Here is a 17,089-nt window from a genome sequence, read left to right as displayed (position 1 = left end):
GTAAAAAAAAAAAAATTCAAGGCAACTGGACTTGCTGTATTTTTCTTGAAGACCTTTCACTGGTCATCCAACCAGATTTCTCAATTCAGAATGGACAATTCAGAACTTCAATTCTGAATTGAGAAAGCTGGTTGGATGACCAGTGAAACGTCTTCAAGAAAAATCCAGTTGTCTTCACAGATATACCATGACCTGGATGAATGAGAACCTTCACAGACTCTATTTCCTATGTAATTGTTTTCTTTTTTTTTCAGGCATAGGTGTAAGCTTCGAGACTACTCATGGCTCCTCCTCTGAGAAGCATAGTAAGAACCTGCCAATGTTACTCTTTACTACGTAACACTTATAGATGTGTTTATTTGGAGAAAAGAGGTCTGAGTAATGCTACATCAAGAAAGTCTGACCGCCGCGTTGTTGTGACAGGTATTGGAATAGTGTCCCCTCTTGGTGTTGGCACACAGCTGGCATGGGATCGACTCATACTAGGAGCAAATGGAATAGTCGCTCTTCAAGGGGATGAATATAAAACTATCCCCTGTAGAGTAGCTGCTCGTGTACCTAGAGGTCATGCAGACGGGGATTTTAGTGAAGAGAAATATGTTTCGAAGTCAGATATTAAGGCAATGTCATCTGCTACGATTATGGCCTTAGCAGCCGCAGAGCAGGCAATCATCGACGCAAACTGGAGCCCAAAGTCTGAAGAGGAACAAGAGACCGCTGGGGTGGCGATAGGCATGGGAATGGTGCCTCTCGATGACATCACAGAGACTGCCATGCTGTTTCAAACAAAAGGATATAACAAAGTCAGCCCTTTTTTTGTCCCGAGGATACTAATCAATATGGCTGCTGGGCACATCAGTATTAAATATAAACTTAAAGGACCAAATCATGCCGTATCCACCGCTTGCACTACAGGGGCTCATGCTATTGGAGACTCCTTTCGATTTATCACCCATGGGGATGCTGATGTTATGGTGGCTGGTGGAACAGAGTCCTGCATTAGCCCGTTGTCACTTGCTGGATTTGCGAGGGCTCGAGCGCTGAGTACCAGCTTCAATGCATCTCCTCACAAAGCTTGTCGACCTTTCCATCCTGAAAGAGAAGGATTTGTCATGGGAGAGGGAGCTGCTGTGCTGGTGCTAGAAGAATATCGGCACGCACTGGCAAGGAATGCTAAAATCTACGCTGAAGTTTTGGGCTATGGACTGTCAGGAGATGCTTGTCACATAACTGCTCCTAGTTCAGAGGGTGATGGTGCATACAGGTAAACGTTCTATGCATTAGTCTTTAGTTTATTGAAGCTTGAAATTAACAGCTATTAGCAGTCTGTCATCTCAGTTTTTGGCCGTGGTTAAAGCTGAAGTTCAATCTGCATATATTTTGCCTCCCTGGTTCCTCCTTTTCCTTCCTTACAAGCAAAACACCTATTTTTATCTATGCATATCATTTTAAAATAAGCCATACTTTGGGATACAGTCTGGTCTGGAGGTAATCTGGATGTGGTGTGAATGGGCCCTGAGCCATACTTTTGATTTGAAGTATAGATTTGATTGACACGGTATTAATCCCTAAACTGTTTACTTGTTATATTGAATTTAAAACCTCATGCATGTCTCTTCTGCCCAAAAACGTTTTTCCCCTCTCCCCTAGCGATTTTTTGTTTTTCCGTGTACACTGTACAGCACATGCACCATGCAGCATCTCAGCGGGTGCCGGGGAGGATGCAACTTCCGTACACCTGCGGTGCCACCCAATGGCACAAAGCGGACTTCACAAATGTTTTAATAATTGGTATCGGTCCATTGGTAGGCGCCCTGCAGCAGCGTTCAGTGCCTCCCACAACCAGTACCTTCAGTGTCTCCCCGAACATCCAGTGCCTCCAGTATGCCACCCACAACCTTCCAGTGGTTCCAGAGTGCCCCCACATCCAGTGCCTCTAGTGTGCCCACAAACCCCACCACCCCACACACACACCCGTGGACCCATTCATCTGTCGGCGACTAGATTCTGCAGCTGAATGTAAACAGCAGGAAGTGGGCGGGAGCAATAGACAGCCTGCTATTGGCTATTTCAGATTGCAATAGCAAGCTGGCTGTTGCACCTACCTCATGCCTGCTGTTTGCATTTTGCAATCAGCTGCCAGCTGCGGATTTTTGCAGCCAGCAAATGAACACATAGATATATGTAATAATGGCACCTGATATTGGCCTGAAAGGTGGCCCATAATCGGTATTGGTTCTGCAAAAATGGTATCAGTCGACCCTTACTACTGTTGTCAGCCGAAGGGGACTGGTGACTCTGCGGCACTGGATTAGAGCCCCTAACAGTGGAAATGGCATCGGCAAGGGACCTGGATGGGCGGACTATGTGGGTGAGTATAATTTGCTTCAGCAGGTAAGAAAAAGCTAAACACTTGGCATGGAAGGTTAGAGGTGGGTGGGAGGGATGGTAGGGAAATAGTTTTTCCCTGAATGTGGCTTTAAAAGAAAACCAGACATGCAAACAAGCTAAGTGCTGGGGTCTACTGCACTATGTTATATGATTTTTTTTTTTGTAAATTGGGGTTTAATATCACTTTAAATGTGACAATGGCTTGCAGAAAAGAGCTCAAAGTCCTTTCATGGTTTCAGCTACAGAGCACTAAGTTCCACCTACTTTGGTTACCTGGGATCATGTTCTTCCTTATACCCTGTAGTCTTGGTGGAATCCATATTCAATAGCTTAGTCTTGCATGTTGGCCACTGCATACAAATATCATCTGTTTCCATGGAAACAAAACTTTCATTCACCTTCTTAAGTTTCTTCTGCGGTGTTTTAATTGGCTCTGTTTCTTTTTATGTTTAACAGAGCCTTCCCTCTGAACCGCAGCAGAATACAAAATGCAGTTATCAAAAAAAGCTGCAATTTCTTGGAAAAGATTGTAATCTTTCACCCAGGAATAAATCTATAATGCAGAGAATAGTCCAGGAATCGAAGCTTTCAGGATAATGAAAACATCTAGCTGCTGTGGTTTTATTGAAAGGACGGCTACTTCTGAAAGTCCTTGTTATGTGTTTCTTTTACTGCAGGCCCAAGCCTATCTTTTACAGGTTTCATGTGTGGATCTGCAAAGATCAGTCTTTGATCATTAGAATCATTATCTACAGTTTCATAAATCAAACAATGGTTATGGAGATGGTGTGTATGTGATCGGAATAAAGGTCTGTCTGATAGTTCATCTGTACATCCTATTGAATCTATGGTTGATGGATTTAAAGAAGCTGGCCATACACCTATAGATTATCTGCAGATTTTTTTATGGTCAGATGGAAAAAGTGTAACGGATTCCTCCATCTACGCTAAACTGTGTGGATGGAGAAATCTCCCACTGGGCCAAGCTTCATTATCTTGCTAGTTGGCCCTGCTGGCTGTCAAAATACCTGAACAATCTGATTGGATGCAGGCATTGTTCAGGTATTTTGAGAGCCAGCGGAGCCGACTAACAAGATACTGAAGCTTGGCCCGGCGGGAGATTTCTCCATCCACACAGTTGAGCGTAGACGGAGGAATCTGTTGCACTTTTTCCATCTGACCATAGAAAATCTGCAGAAAATCTATAGGTGTATGGCCAGCTTAAGTGCACATACCCATTTACCTTGACCAATCCTAACCCACCCTTTTCCGCCACAGATGCATACTTACCTTTCTTCAACGGCCATGGCCTCCAGTTTTTGTTTTAGTCCTGGCTGCTTCTGTGTATTACAGTGCCATGCACTTCTGCAGGGCCATCTGCCTTCATCTCCGGCTTCAGGACACAGCACCATACAAGTCTATAAGGTTGTACTGCATGGACAAAGCCAGGACAGTGAGACTTGTGGTACTGGATATGAAAACAAATACCAAAGGCAGTAGCCGTTGGATTGAAGGAAGTCTGTGGAGTGGGAGGGTGGGCTAGGTTAGGTAAAGGGGCCGAAGGGAAAAGTGCACTTTGTTTTAAAGTGCACATATCCTTTAAAGCGAAGGAAAGCTTAAAAAAAAACCTGACATGTAGGGTTTTTATGACAGAAGAGACTCTGAGGGGAATTGATCAAAACTGGAGCAGACAAAATCTGGAGCAGCTGTGCATGGCAACCAATCAGCTTTTCTCTTTCATTTTCAAATCTTAACTGAACAAACTGAAGATAGAAGCTGATTGGTTGCCATGCACAGCTGCTCCAGATTTTGTCTGCTCCAGTTTTGATAAATCCCCCTCCACAGTGTTTCTCTTCTGTCATAAATGCTGCCTCCCTGTCTGCCAGTGTTTGTGTGCACTGAGCAGATCAGTGCACAAGCCAAGCAAGATCCTAAGCGTATGCATGGTAGTTACATCATCCCAGCCAATTAAGAGATCAGGGATGCCGAACCCAGAAGAAGATTGGGAGAACATGGAAATCCAGAAGGTGGCAGGGAGCACTGACATCTCAGCGCTGGAGGGGATCATCTGCAAGGTAAGTCAGCCATAATGTGCTACTATGCTGTGCATACTGGTACATTATGGCAAACGCCACCTGGGGGTCCGAACGATCAGTTTTAGTTTTGCAGTTTAGTACTGCTTTAACAAAGGTACCAATAGACTGCATTGAGCCCTTGGGCAGAACAATCACTTAGAATACATGTGTTTTTTTAATTAGATTGTTCATCTAGGATACTGATTGCACTTGCCAAGCTACACACAAATCTTGTGTAATATGATCTTGAAAATACGGCACAGAAAAATAAACATAAAAAAACTACTTTGAAGTCAATTTTACAGCACAGACTGGAAAATGTGATTTTGTCTTAGGAATCCCTGTCCTTATACTTTTTTCTTTTCTTAGGTGCATGAAAGCAGCCATTGCGGATTCAGGATTACATACCGAAGATATATCCTACATTAATGCGCATGCCACCTCTACTCCTCTTGGGGATGCAGCTGAAAATAGAGCTATCAAGAGACTTTTTGGAGACCATGCATATTCAATGGCAGTGTCTGCAACCAAAGGTGCTACCGGTCATTTGTTGGGTGCGGCAGGTGCTATTGAAGCAGCTTTTACGGTTCTGTCTTGTTATCATGGAATTTTACCACCCACTCTGAACCTTGATAGGACAGAACCAGAGTTTGACCTCAATTATATCCCTCTTAAAGCCCAGCAGTGGAAGTGTGGGAAGAGACGTGTAGCACTGAGCAATTCATTTGGTTTTGGTGGAACCAATGCTGCACTTTGTTTTGGCAGTTTGTGAAAATTTGACATTTGTAAATACAAATAAATAAAAGATACATTTTCTCTCTGTCGCGAATGTTATTTTCAGATCCCATCTATGATTACTTAGAATAAAATGTGCTTTACGTCTTTATTATGGCTTTGCTACATACACTGAGTGGCCAGATTATTATGACCACACCATCAGTACTTCGTTGGGCCACAAGATGACTCCACGAGATGACTTAGTTGGGCCGCCTCGTGACTCCACGAGATGTTGAAAGGTGATGCGAGGAATCTGACACTGCACTGTTGCCCTTCTGTTGTCTTGTACCAGTCTTGCCACTCTCCGTTCTGCCCTAACATTGACTAGTCGCTGACGGCCACAATTTGCAAGTTCAGACCCAAATTTTTGGCTGACAGTCCGTTCTTTAAACACTTTAACAATGAGCCCCTCTTGAACATTTAACGAATTATGCTGTTTTGCTGATACTCGCTCCGTGACTCCGAGCACCAACAATCATCCCACGTTCAAAAGCTGTTAAATCGCGTTGTTTACCCGTATCTTCAAAAAAAAAAAAACTTCTCCTGTCGTGGTAAACAACCTGCTTCCCTATTTATAACGGTCTGGCCCTCTAGCAACTTCAGCACAAAATTATAGCTAATTTGCCTACAAACGTCAGGTGGTCATAATAATCTGGCCACTCAGTGTAGGTGGTACATTCATAGTCCAAAGGGTGATGTTGAGTTTTACAAGACCATATTTTAATTCTTTGCATCCCCTTGTCCACTTGAAAAGGTTATGCTGTCCTAAAATAAGTGAACCTGTAATGGGAAACTGCCATTACTGACTTTCTTTTGAAAATGTTAGTATTTGTAAGATCTCTAGAACAGATGCAGGTAGGAATCTGCTTTAATGTATACTAAAATGAATATATTTACTTATCACAGGAAGGGTGTTTTTTAAAAATGTTTAAGAAAGCTGAAGATCATATAGGGCTACACATGCAATTTTGATCTGTTTAGAGATTTGCCAACTTGCTTGCAGTCGCCTTATAAGGCAAGACCAACACGGGAGACTTTTAGTAGCTCAATCAAGCTACTAAATGTACCAGCAATTCAATGCTAGAGTAGCAATGTAGTGCTAAAAAAATTTAACATGTGGCTTCCTCTGGGGTAAGCTACACAAGTAGCAAGAAATAGCATCTTGTAGCACATCAGTGATGAGCTGAGGCTTGGTGTGAACCCTGTTTGCATGAGTCCGCCAAAGCCCACGCAAAACTGCGATAAAAACAACCCCTTCCTGATCCAATTAGTTGCAGAAGGGGTGTTCCTCACTCCTTTGTGTTGTGTAGCTGTGGGGCTAGAATGTGCCTATTGCAACTGATTGGATCGGGAGGGGGTTGTGTTGGTCACAGTTTTGTGCAGGCTTGGGCAAACTCATGCCAGTTAACACCAAGCTCATCACTAGTAGCGATCTGTCGCACATGATCGGAGCATTGTGTGATCATCAAATATTGATTTCTGATATATGCTACTTGTGTAGCTTACTACAGAGAAATACATTTGTTCCATCTGTTTAGCAATCAATAGGTACTCCATGGGTATTTCATGCAAATTAACATTTAACCTCAACACACAAATTACAATCTTATTTAGGTCTGCACAAAACTATGCAGTGAAAGGGCCTCTGTAATTATTTACAGAGTGACTGGATGTTATGGTAGGTCCTCATATTACAGCTCTCACATTCCCACAACATGAGGCTACCACCACCATGCTTCACAGTAAGGATGTTGTTCTTGTGGTGATGAGAAGGGTTGGCTTCTACTGTACATACTGTAGCTTTTTCATCCAATAGAGTATTTTCTCATGTTGACGTACAGCACATGTGCTAAACTACTATGTTCTACTTAAGTTTGGTAGGTTGTTATGCTGCTGGTACGTACTCTAAGGCTGGGTTCACACCTGGGCGTTTTTCAGCGCTGATCGAAGCGCTGAAAAACGCTTAGCAAGTGAAATCCCATGAATCCCTATGGGCATGGTTCCCACCTGGGCGTGTTTCAGCCCGTGGAAACGCGCTTAAAAACGCCCTACGCCCAAACAAGTACAGGAGCTTCTTTGGGGCGTTTTTCTGCGCGTATCCATTGGTATTCCCAATGCCATACTCGGGAATACAGCATAGGACTTACCTTGACCGCGATACCCGCTGTGTCCTCCGGCCGCTGCCGACTTCCGGGTTCCGTCCCTGGCGAGTGGCCGCGTCGCAGGGGGGCTGAATTGGCGGGAAGAATGAACGTTTTTTTAAAAAAAACCCGAAAAAAAGATAGAGAAAATAAAGGGAAAAAAAAATCATACCGCCAGGGAGGGATAAAAACGAGTGTCGAACGCTCGTTTCACTGAACGAAAAAACGTGCTAAAAAACGAGCATAAAAAACGCGCCTATGGTACGCCCAGGTGGGAACCCAGCCTAAAGGCTAAAAAAATGTATCACTATTTATCCAAATCCCTTAAAAACATACCCGCGTTTCCCTTTGTCTACAATTGACCGTACGCTCATTACACTCAACTTTTATATTTGCTTTTCACCCTTTCCTTCTGTGGCAACCCCCCTGCAACTACTACCACCAACAACACACCTAGTATATTGGTTCAGCATATTTCCATTTTTGTTCAGGGTCTCGTTTTGTCTAAATCCAGCCCTAACCAGATCGTGTGTACTGAAATGTTTCTATTTCACATTCTTCACTAAATCAGGTTTGTTTCTTGCTCACCATTAGTAAGCTAGACCAATTTTGCTTGATTGTTTACCAGACCACCTACCTGTATATTGTTCAGTGCTGTCATTCATTTCTGTTTCACTGTCATCTAAAAATACTTCATCGAAAAATTGTCACAGTGCACCATCTGGAAGCGATATTTACAACTAGGAGGACATCCAATCTCTTATGTTCCTCATCTCCGGATAGCTTTTAACCTCTTTTAAAGTCCTTTTAATGATCAATTTCTTGGGAGATGTTGCAATGTAAATTGATTTAAAATGTAATGCTATCATTCTCAAATTCCAGTTAGCCAGCAGTAAATGCAAATGCCCGCTACTCCTAAATAGTTGTAATCAGATTGTAATTACTGTAAGCATGTCATTGTGACCGCATTTCCTAATATTTCTAATAATACATATAAAGGGACAAGAGCAAAAGTGAACTGGTCATTGGTCATGGGACTGTTTTTATGGAAATGGGATCCAGGGCTAAAACTAAAGTGGGTCCTCCATATGCTGAAATTCCATATTAGGCAGCAGGGAGTGCTCAATCAGATGACGGGCTAAAATTCAGTACTGGGGGCCTTGGATATTACAACAGGTCAAGTGTCAAAGGTGTATATACAAAGTGTGTGCAGTTAGTTATAACATGTGCATGTGTTTTTAAGGGGTAAGGTTTCTCACCCCTTAAAACTACCCCCCGAAATGCCTATTTACTGCTCTACGAGAGCAGCTGCCTCCTCTGGTCTTTACATGCTCCGGCCTCTTTACATGCTCCAGGCCTGAAATATACTCTGGCACTGGACATGCCTACACAGTTACTCGCTCTAGTCTAGTAATTAGGTTTTGTACACCTAGCGTGCCAAGTGTATGTGCATGGCCCCACTCAAGTCTAGGGGGAGTAACTGTGCAGGCATGGCAAGCTACAGAGAAAATTTCAGGCCAGGGGATGTAAACACTGGAAGAGGCATCAGCTGTCAGGGAGAGAGGGTAAGACAGGACCTGGGTGGTGGTAGTGGTTGTAGTGGCATTTTAGGTAGGCTTAGATTAAGAACCCTGCTCTAACAAGCTTCAAATTAAATATGAACATGTCCTTTAAATCTCCACATGCTATAAGTTGTTTTTTTTCCCCTTCTTGAACTAGTTAAAAGCTACTGAGCCATTTATACATTTCAGCTATTTTTTTAGTAAACAGTAACTTGAGGCGTGTATTTTTTTTTCTTCGGGACAACCAAGGCTTTTTTTTTCCAGATAGAATGTAATTTCAGGTAAATACCGCAATATGGTCACTAGATAGAGTGGAGGATTGTAGGAAAGAAGTATTTATTGCCCATGCTCCTCAACTCCATCTAGTGGCCATTTTTCAAATGTTACATGCTACATTCAACCTGGAAAGAAAATATATAAAGGACATTTGTTTTGTTTTGGTTTTTTTTTCATACAGAACAAACGTTGGCAGAGATTTGAAGGGCGAATGGCTAGGCAAACTATGTGTGTATGTAAAAAATAAATAAATATATATCTATATATATATAGATATAGATAGGTATATATATATATAGATAGATATATATACCATAGTGTTAACATACCTTTTTTTTTGTTATTTGTCCCATTTATCATTTATTCACCATAGCAAATAATTGAACCAAAAAAAATAAAGAAAACACACATTTTGTTTAAACAATATATTTAAAAAAAAAATGGCAAATGAAAAATGAGCTAAGACAAGCAGGGAGAGGGAAGAATTAATAAGATTTATTTAGATGTAAGAAGAGGCAAAGGGGGGTTACATAAGAAAAGTATTTTTTTTCTACTTTCACATTGGTTTCACACCTGTGACCTTCCTTTTTTTTCATGCTTTTGTTGTTAGGCGATGCTGTATGCGTGTTTTCATGTGCTTTTTGGGCATTTCCATAATAAGGTACAAAATCAATAGCACCATGTTTAAAGTCCTGTGCTTTCAGAAAATATATGGTTTTGGAGGGAAGGGGGGTGGTATCTTTTACTAAGCTCTGACTAAAAAATAGCAAAAAAAAGTATAAAAAAATAGCAAAAATGATCTGGCCACCTAGTGAAAAATCGGAGGCTGGGCCCAGAAGCAAAAGGTAAATAGTTAATTTGTTTTTGGGGGATATGTCACACTGATCAAAAAAGCTGCAGTAACATGTTTTAACATGGCACCTTTTTTCTTCCTTAAGTTAGCTTTACTCTGACCTCAGATTTCTATCCCAGGCTTCTATAAAATGGAGAGACATTTTGCAATGAAATAGGGCAAGGTGTGGAGAAAAGAAAAGCAAATATTTTTGCTGATCTTCATAAATGGGCTGTTTTAAAAGTGGGTTCTCTAGGTTCTTTGAATGAAGCACTCCAGCAGATGGCAGCAACGTCTTATTAACAACCCTTTGGGAATAACCCCTTATTAAAGGGCCCTGGGGCCACTAAAAGTAAAATTAAAAACAATATATATCTATATATTTCAAATAAATACTTAAATGTATTTAAAACCATATTTAGAAAAAAGGTCACGATTTTAAAAACAACATTATGTAAACAAGGTTTTTTCTTTTCAAGAGGGCTACAAAAAAAAATGCTAGTAATTTTAAATGTGGCCTTCAAGCCTAAATTTGTATTTTTTTCTCAACAGAGTTGGTAAGGATTAGAAACTCTGTCAGATTTTTCTTGTATGCACATCAAAGAATTTCCCAGCACTTTGGGACCTGTGATTTGTGCTGTATATGTGGGCTGAAGGCCAAGTGACTGGCAGCAAATTTGGGGGTGTGGCCAAAATATGGATGTGTCAAGGGGATAGTAAAGTGGAAAAACATATTTGCAGAGCAGGGGGTACCTGTTAAGGGGTAATGCTTGTTGATTGGTGGCCAAAAATGCGAGTAATGCAGCACCAGCAACAGTTGAGTTAAGTGATACCCTTAAGTGGCTAATTTAGGTTATTAAAAATGTGAGCTTTTGGTCCCTTTAGGTTCTTTGGTCAGGCTTTATAAGGGGACCCAAAAGGTTGCATCTTTAAAGCCTATCTCTATTTTAATAAAACTGCCCTTGCAGTGGGGCTACTCCGCACTGCAAGGGTTGACTGCTCATTTTTGCCTACGGGACCTTTGCAAAGCACTTTTACTTACCTGATCCCTGCTCCTGCTGGCTCCAAGAGCGGAGCCTGCAGTCTCGATCACCTTTTTTGCTCCTGTGGTTGGAGGCCCACTGCCATCATCACGTCTAATGTAGGTTCCATAGTCTTGCATTATACGTTAGGGTGCTGACTGAAAGTAAACAAGCCTGAGTGGAAAGGAAAAAGGTGAACGCCAACTACTGGGGGAGCAGGGATCAGGTAAGTAAAAATGCTTTACACCTTACCCCTAGACAAAAATGAGCAGTTAACTCTTGCAGTATGGTGGCGGCCCCACCCTGAGATAGCCTTTGAAAAAATATGACAATAAAGTTCTGGATTAATTAATGGCAACACTGTACAAGACTCTACTATTGCTACAAAAAAAAGAAAACCCAACCCAACCTTAAAACCCAACTCTATGAGTAAAAAACCCTTATCACCAATCACAATAAAAAGACAATTAAAATGTTGTGTCTTAAGTAATGTTACAGCTGCAAACCTTACTCATAGCTCTAGCCTTCCATGGATCAAAGTGTATCTGAGTTCATAAAAACTACCTTCGATGATACATAGAACAAACCACTATATTGCAGTCTGTATCACAGTTTTACTGTTCAGCCAAACAACATGACAAACCATTTTTTGTAAATAACTGCAGATAGTTTCACTATCTAGAGTCAGATCATAGAACATATCCCAGCCAGGCGATATATTATTATAGAGTGTCATAGAAAAGTTAGGCGCCAGCTGTAATTTTTAAAAAGCATTGGTTTCCTGACTCCTGGGATTTCTCCAGCCCTGTTACAGCATTTCATGTTTTAGACAAAAAGTATTCGGCTCACTTCACTTCAGATCGGTCATTCACTCGGCTGCCCTCGGCAGCTTCGTGAATAGACCCCTAAGTTTCCTTAACTGGTCCTAATATCCTGTTTTAGGGTGGCTCCTTTCCCTTACAGAGTCCTAAGGAACCACACTTTTATGCGATAGTAAGCTTTGTGTGTCTCCACAAACACATGGCACAGCAAGATCTTAGAGATGTTTTATTGTACTTGGATACTCCTATCAGATTAATTTATATGTACTAACTTAGTGGATTGTGCTATGATCTTATTACTTTCCATGTTTCTCTGGGGCCCAGGTATATTTGCGAGCCCTATTTTTGCTATACCATCTATTCTCTTCAGTTATAACATTTATAAATTCTCAAAAACAACTCTTGAAACAAAAAAAGTTAAACAGCATTTTATTTTTAAAAAGCAACACATTTTTATTAAGTTCTTGCCCCCCAAAAATGGAAAAAAAATAGGTAACAAATGTCCTGCAATAAAAACAATAATTGTTTACTACACAAAACAAAAAAAAATGAAAATGCCTCCTGGAAATATTCAAGGAAAGTATTCCATAATCTGAAACAATTACCCTCGTTTATGACATAATATACAGTATACTGAAGGAAGTAAAAAATAAAGCACAAATGTTAAAATGTATACAAAATTTACTTAGCACAGGGGAAAACTGCAACAGATACAGGTATTCTTAATGTGTTGACTGTTTTTCCTTTTATGCTCTGATGTCTATTTAAGTGATAATAAAACGACTTGTCTAAAGTCATTGGTCTCAAAGGTGTGAAGACTTCCATAGAAAACAACAAAGCAGTAAAAGGGTAAAACGGAGCAAAAACAAAATACTTACCAACTGCCACATCTATATCATTCAGACAGTAAAACTGAGTGCAAGAAGATATCATGAACAGTTAAAATCTTGTTTAAAGAGAACCTGTCAGGAATAGGCACTTGCAAGAATTTAAAGTGATACTAAACTCAGGACTTAGATCTTAAAAACACATTCAAGTACCTTAACTATTAACAAAAATGTATCTTATTTGTGTATCAGTTGGCTGTAGATCCTCAAATCATCTCTGAATTGGTGCTGGCACAGTCCTTTCTTCTGGAGGGTGGCTACTTTTGTTCCCCATGGTCCCTGTGTGTGTTGTAAAGTAGCCACCACCTCTAGCTCGCTCCCATGATAGACAACAATCTCAAGCTTAGTTTACTATTTTGTATTGAAATCGTAGTCAATCACAGGAACGGAGACTGGAGTGGTGGCTACTTTACAACACACACAGGGACCATGGGAAACAAAAGTAGCCACCCTCCAGAAGAAAGGACAGTGTCGGCACCAATTCAGAGATGATTTGAGGATCTACAGCTGACTGATACACAAATAAGTACATTTTTTGTTAATAGTTAAGGTACTTGAATGCGTTTTTAAGATTTAAGTCCTGAGTTTATTATCACTTTAAATCTAAACTCCTAAAGGATAAGTGGAGGAATAGCCGTTCCTAACCTTTTTGTAAATAAGAAAAAAAAAAAAAAAGTGTCTGATGCAAAATCCGCTGTACACTGGCTAGCGAGTCAGCAATTGGGTTTCTGTAGAAACGCGAGCACACCTAACTGATAAGTCTTCTTGTTGGGTGCTGTGGTAACATGTGGATAGTGCTGGGTTTAAGTAGATAGGAAGTAGTAACCAGCACACACTTTTATTGATGTACAATCATGGTATCACAATACATTGCAAGTAACCAAAGTAAATTTTCTGCCCAGCGTACAGTTGGGTAAATACCATTTGCACAACATGCAGGGGTGTACTGAGACTGGGTGACACACGGAGCGGAGACCGGGTGTCACCACGCCGTGACGGCATGTGCAAGACATTGCGATGGATGCCGGCAGAGAGAAGAGGGGACATTTACTCGGCGGGATGAGGTATGCCGCCGGGTCCCCTCCTTTCAGCTAAGAAAAAGACGGGTGCTCGAAGTGACTGCGGATGGCGCTGCCACACATAGACAAAAAAGAAGAAGTCACCAGCACTCCACTTCGTTGTCATCTCGTCCGTGACCGAGTGCCTGACTTTTCATAGGGGGTGACACCAAAATGACTACCAGTCATTTTGGTGTCACCCCTCCAATGGTGGCACCCGGTTGCAGGCCGCACCCCCCGCATCCCCTTTGTGACGCCACTGACAACACGACTGCCACTAGATGTCGCTGAGGAGCATAGGTTGCTCCTTGACTCCATCTAGTGGCAGTAAAGGCATAAGAAGAGCATTCGCCCAGCTATATGCTGGGAGGAAGATAAAAAAAAAAAAAGCCACTAGGTCACTACTGATTTAATTGCTTTTACAAAAAAATAGCTCTTTCATATAAAATAGCTTACATTTTATGTTTGCTGGTTCCTTAAGCAATGTCTATGCATATCTAGAGAGCACGTGTAAAATAATTCTGCAGAAAAAGAATAAAATTCATTATCCCCGGAAGCAGCAAGCAGATTATCACAGGAGATAGCTTTCTTTATGTTTAACTACAACAAGAAAATTAAAGTTGAATCTGTTGAAATATGACTGACTGAAGCTTATCCAGAGCTTATCAAAGACATAGGAATCAGTGGAGTGTGCACAGCAAAGATATTCATGGGAAGCACATTTTAAATCAGGGCACATTTTTAAAGAAGATAAGAGTGTAGTTTGATTATGGGAATGCCAAGTGGAATTAGAGCAGGTTATCAACCAGCAATAGACGTATCTTTTTACCTATAAATAGACTAATAGGGCTAGATGAGGCCTTTATCTTATCACAGCAGGGATCTCCCGTTAAAAGGAAACTTTAGTGTATTTTCAATGAACACAAATTATTATTGCAGCTTTTACCTTGAAGCAACTTTCAAATTTTTACATATCTGCTTTTACAGTTTGTTATTGTATTAAATGTAGCAATTTGCAGATGGGCCACTAGATGGAGCTCTGTGTTTGACTCAGCCTCGCTCATCCTCTCCACTTTAAAGTGTATTCCCACCTATGCAGTCAAATTTAGACGCCCCCACCGCTATATGTTCTTTGTTCCTATTCATGCAGATAACCTAAAAATATTTTTGAGGGTTTTTTTGGAACAGGATTATATATAGGACTTTATGGGCATCTTCTACTGCTTTGAAAAGAAGACAATGTGCAGTTAAGCTAGACAGTCCTGCACATCTATTTAACAACTGATAATGAAATCTGGCAGTACGGTACAGACAGGCTTAATTATGGCAAAGACAGCTACCCTGCCCCCTCAAGAACATTGCCAAGCAAGGGAGAGATAAGTAGGATCTTTCAGTCCTAGAGTTATGCATTTGTTGTCTTCTCTTTTCGGCCATTTGGTGGCCACTGATAATGCAATTCCTGCATATATATGGTGGCGATACATTGTACCAGGACCTGGCTTCATTCTTATTGTCTTACAGAATGGTCTTGAAATGTTCACTGTGCAGTGCATGCACCACAGGCTTGGTACACAGAGAGAACATTTGACAGCAGAAGGATAATGTCATTGTGTGTCGGCAGAGTAGGTGTCTCTTACCATAAAATTATAGCTACTAGAAAATGTTTTATTTTCAGGCTTAGTTCCGCTTTAAAATATAACATTCTGTATAGAGTGGAGAAAGGTTGGAACCCCTGTTAAAGTGCATTTCCACTTTCACAGCCAAATTGGGATAACACCTATTGCTTCTTGCAGTTTAAATTGCTTTTACTTGGGTTCGAGTTAAAGTTTCCTCCAGCTTCTATATCTTTGAAATGTTAGGAGGGGTGAGGGATCTGAGGTGGCTTGTCCATTATATGTTAGTGAAGCTTATCAGATAAACACAATCCCCGAATTTCAGTTCCAAATCTTTCCATTGGACAAACCACTGTGAAAAGAGCTAAGAAAAACCTTGAATCAGCCATTTGCTTCCTGTAACAAAACATCCTAAAGGTAAGTTATTTTTCAGTATGCTATGTGAATAGGAACACATAATGAACATATGGAGTGGTTTTCCTAAATTTGACTTCAAAAGTGGAAATACACTTTAACTATTAACAAATATGTACCTTATTTCTGTATCACTTGGCTGTAGATCCTCAAGTCATCCCTGAATTGGTACTGACAGTGTTCTTCCTTCTGGAGGGTGGCTACCTTTTTCCCCATGGTCCTTGTGTGTTATAAAGTAGCCACCACTCCAAGCTCCCTCCTCAGATGGACTACAATCTCATGTTTAGTTTACTAAGGGCTTGTTCACACCGAATGCAGTGCATTCCAGAGCGTCGTGTCAAAACTTTGCCTGCATTCCGTTCCACTGCAAATGCAAAAAATAGGGCTTGCCCCCTCCCGCCCCAGAACGCATGGGAAAGTAGTCCATCACGGGAGCGAGCTTGGAATGGTGGCTACTTTATAACACACAGGGACCACGGGGACAAAAGAAGCCACACTCCAGAAGGTAGGACAGTGTCAGCACCAATTCAGAGATGATGTGAGGAGCCGAGTGATAGACAAATAAGCTACATAGTTAAGGTACTTTAATGCATTTTTAAGATTTAACTACGGTGTTTAGTGTCATTCTAAGATCGGTATACTCTGGTCAGATTTTCTATGACTGTTCAGACAAAACATTCAATAATGCCATCAGAGACTTGACAAATGTTTTTTTAAATGTTCCTTTGATTTTAACATTCAATTTTTGAATGAAGGGAGTTAACTAAACAGAAACTACATTCACTGTTAGAATTTAATTTGTTCGAGAAACATTTTTCATCCTGCTCCTTACATTACTACTCTACATTTTGTCACTTCAGTTAAAATCAATCCTGGAATTGACCCTATTAACTTTAGAAAATCATTTTTTTAGAACAAAATTCTACTGGTGTATGAACAGCCTAAATCTCAAACCAGAAAAATGTTTTACCTTGAATGACACTGGATACAGATGATGAGATAAGACAAGGAGTGCATTGTAATTTATTCTAACTCAACCCTGTCTTCTGCCCATCTTGCCTAGCTGAGGATGATGTCACACTCCTTCTGGCTAGACTCTGGAGAAGACAGGGCACTTGTAATCTTATAAGAAGATGCTCTTGCAATAGACTGGAGTGTCTTCTCGCGAGAATTTGCAATCCCCAGAAATCTTCTTGTAAGGATAGCGACACCACGCCCAC

The 17,089-nt window shown here is 40.9% G+C and overlaps 1 protein-coding gene across 1 annotated transcript; it reads left to right on the top strand.

Moving 5' to 3' along the window:
- Nucleotides 1-270: 270 nt before the first annotated feature.
- On the top strand, nucleotides 271-5,251 carry OXSM (3-oxoacyl-ACP synthase, mitochondrial). Its single transcript, XM_018570110.1, has 2 exons — nucleotides 271-1,264; nucleotides 4,836-5,251. The coding sequence occupies exons 1-2, from the start codon at nucleotides 282-284 to the stop codon at nucleotides 5,236-5,238; spliced, it is 1,386 nt and encodes a 461-aa protein (XP_018425612.1). The 5' UTR covers nucleotides 271-281; the 3' UTR covers nucleotides 5,239-5,251.
- Nucleotides 5,252-17,089: the final 11,838 nt, after the last annotated feature.

The sequence above is a fragment of the Nanorana parkeri genome, unplaced genomic scaffold, assembly GCF_000935625.1.
Source record: "Nanorana parkeri isolate BGI_ZX_2015 unplaced genomic scaffold, ASM93562v1 scaffold37, whole genome shotgun sequence".
NCBI lineage: Eukaryota > Metazoa > Chordata > Amphibia > Anura > Dicroglossidae > Nanorana > Nanorana parkeri.
Note: the sequence above shows the minus strand (reverse complement) of the source record. Positions and strands in the feature narration are given on the sequence as shown.

What these genes read in the sequence shown, in the direction of transcription:
- OXSM (XM_018570110.1), top strand. Translation starts at nt 282, where the DNA reads ATGGCTCCTCCTCTGAGAAGCATAGTAAGAACCTGCCAATGTTACTCT. An exon ending in GAGGGTGATGGTGCATACAG is followed by an intron (nt 1,265 to 4,835) that starts GTAAACGTTCTA and finishes TTCTTTTCTTAG; the next exon opens with GTGCATGAAAGCAGCCATTG.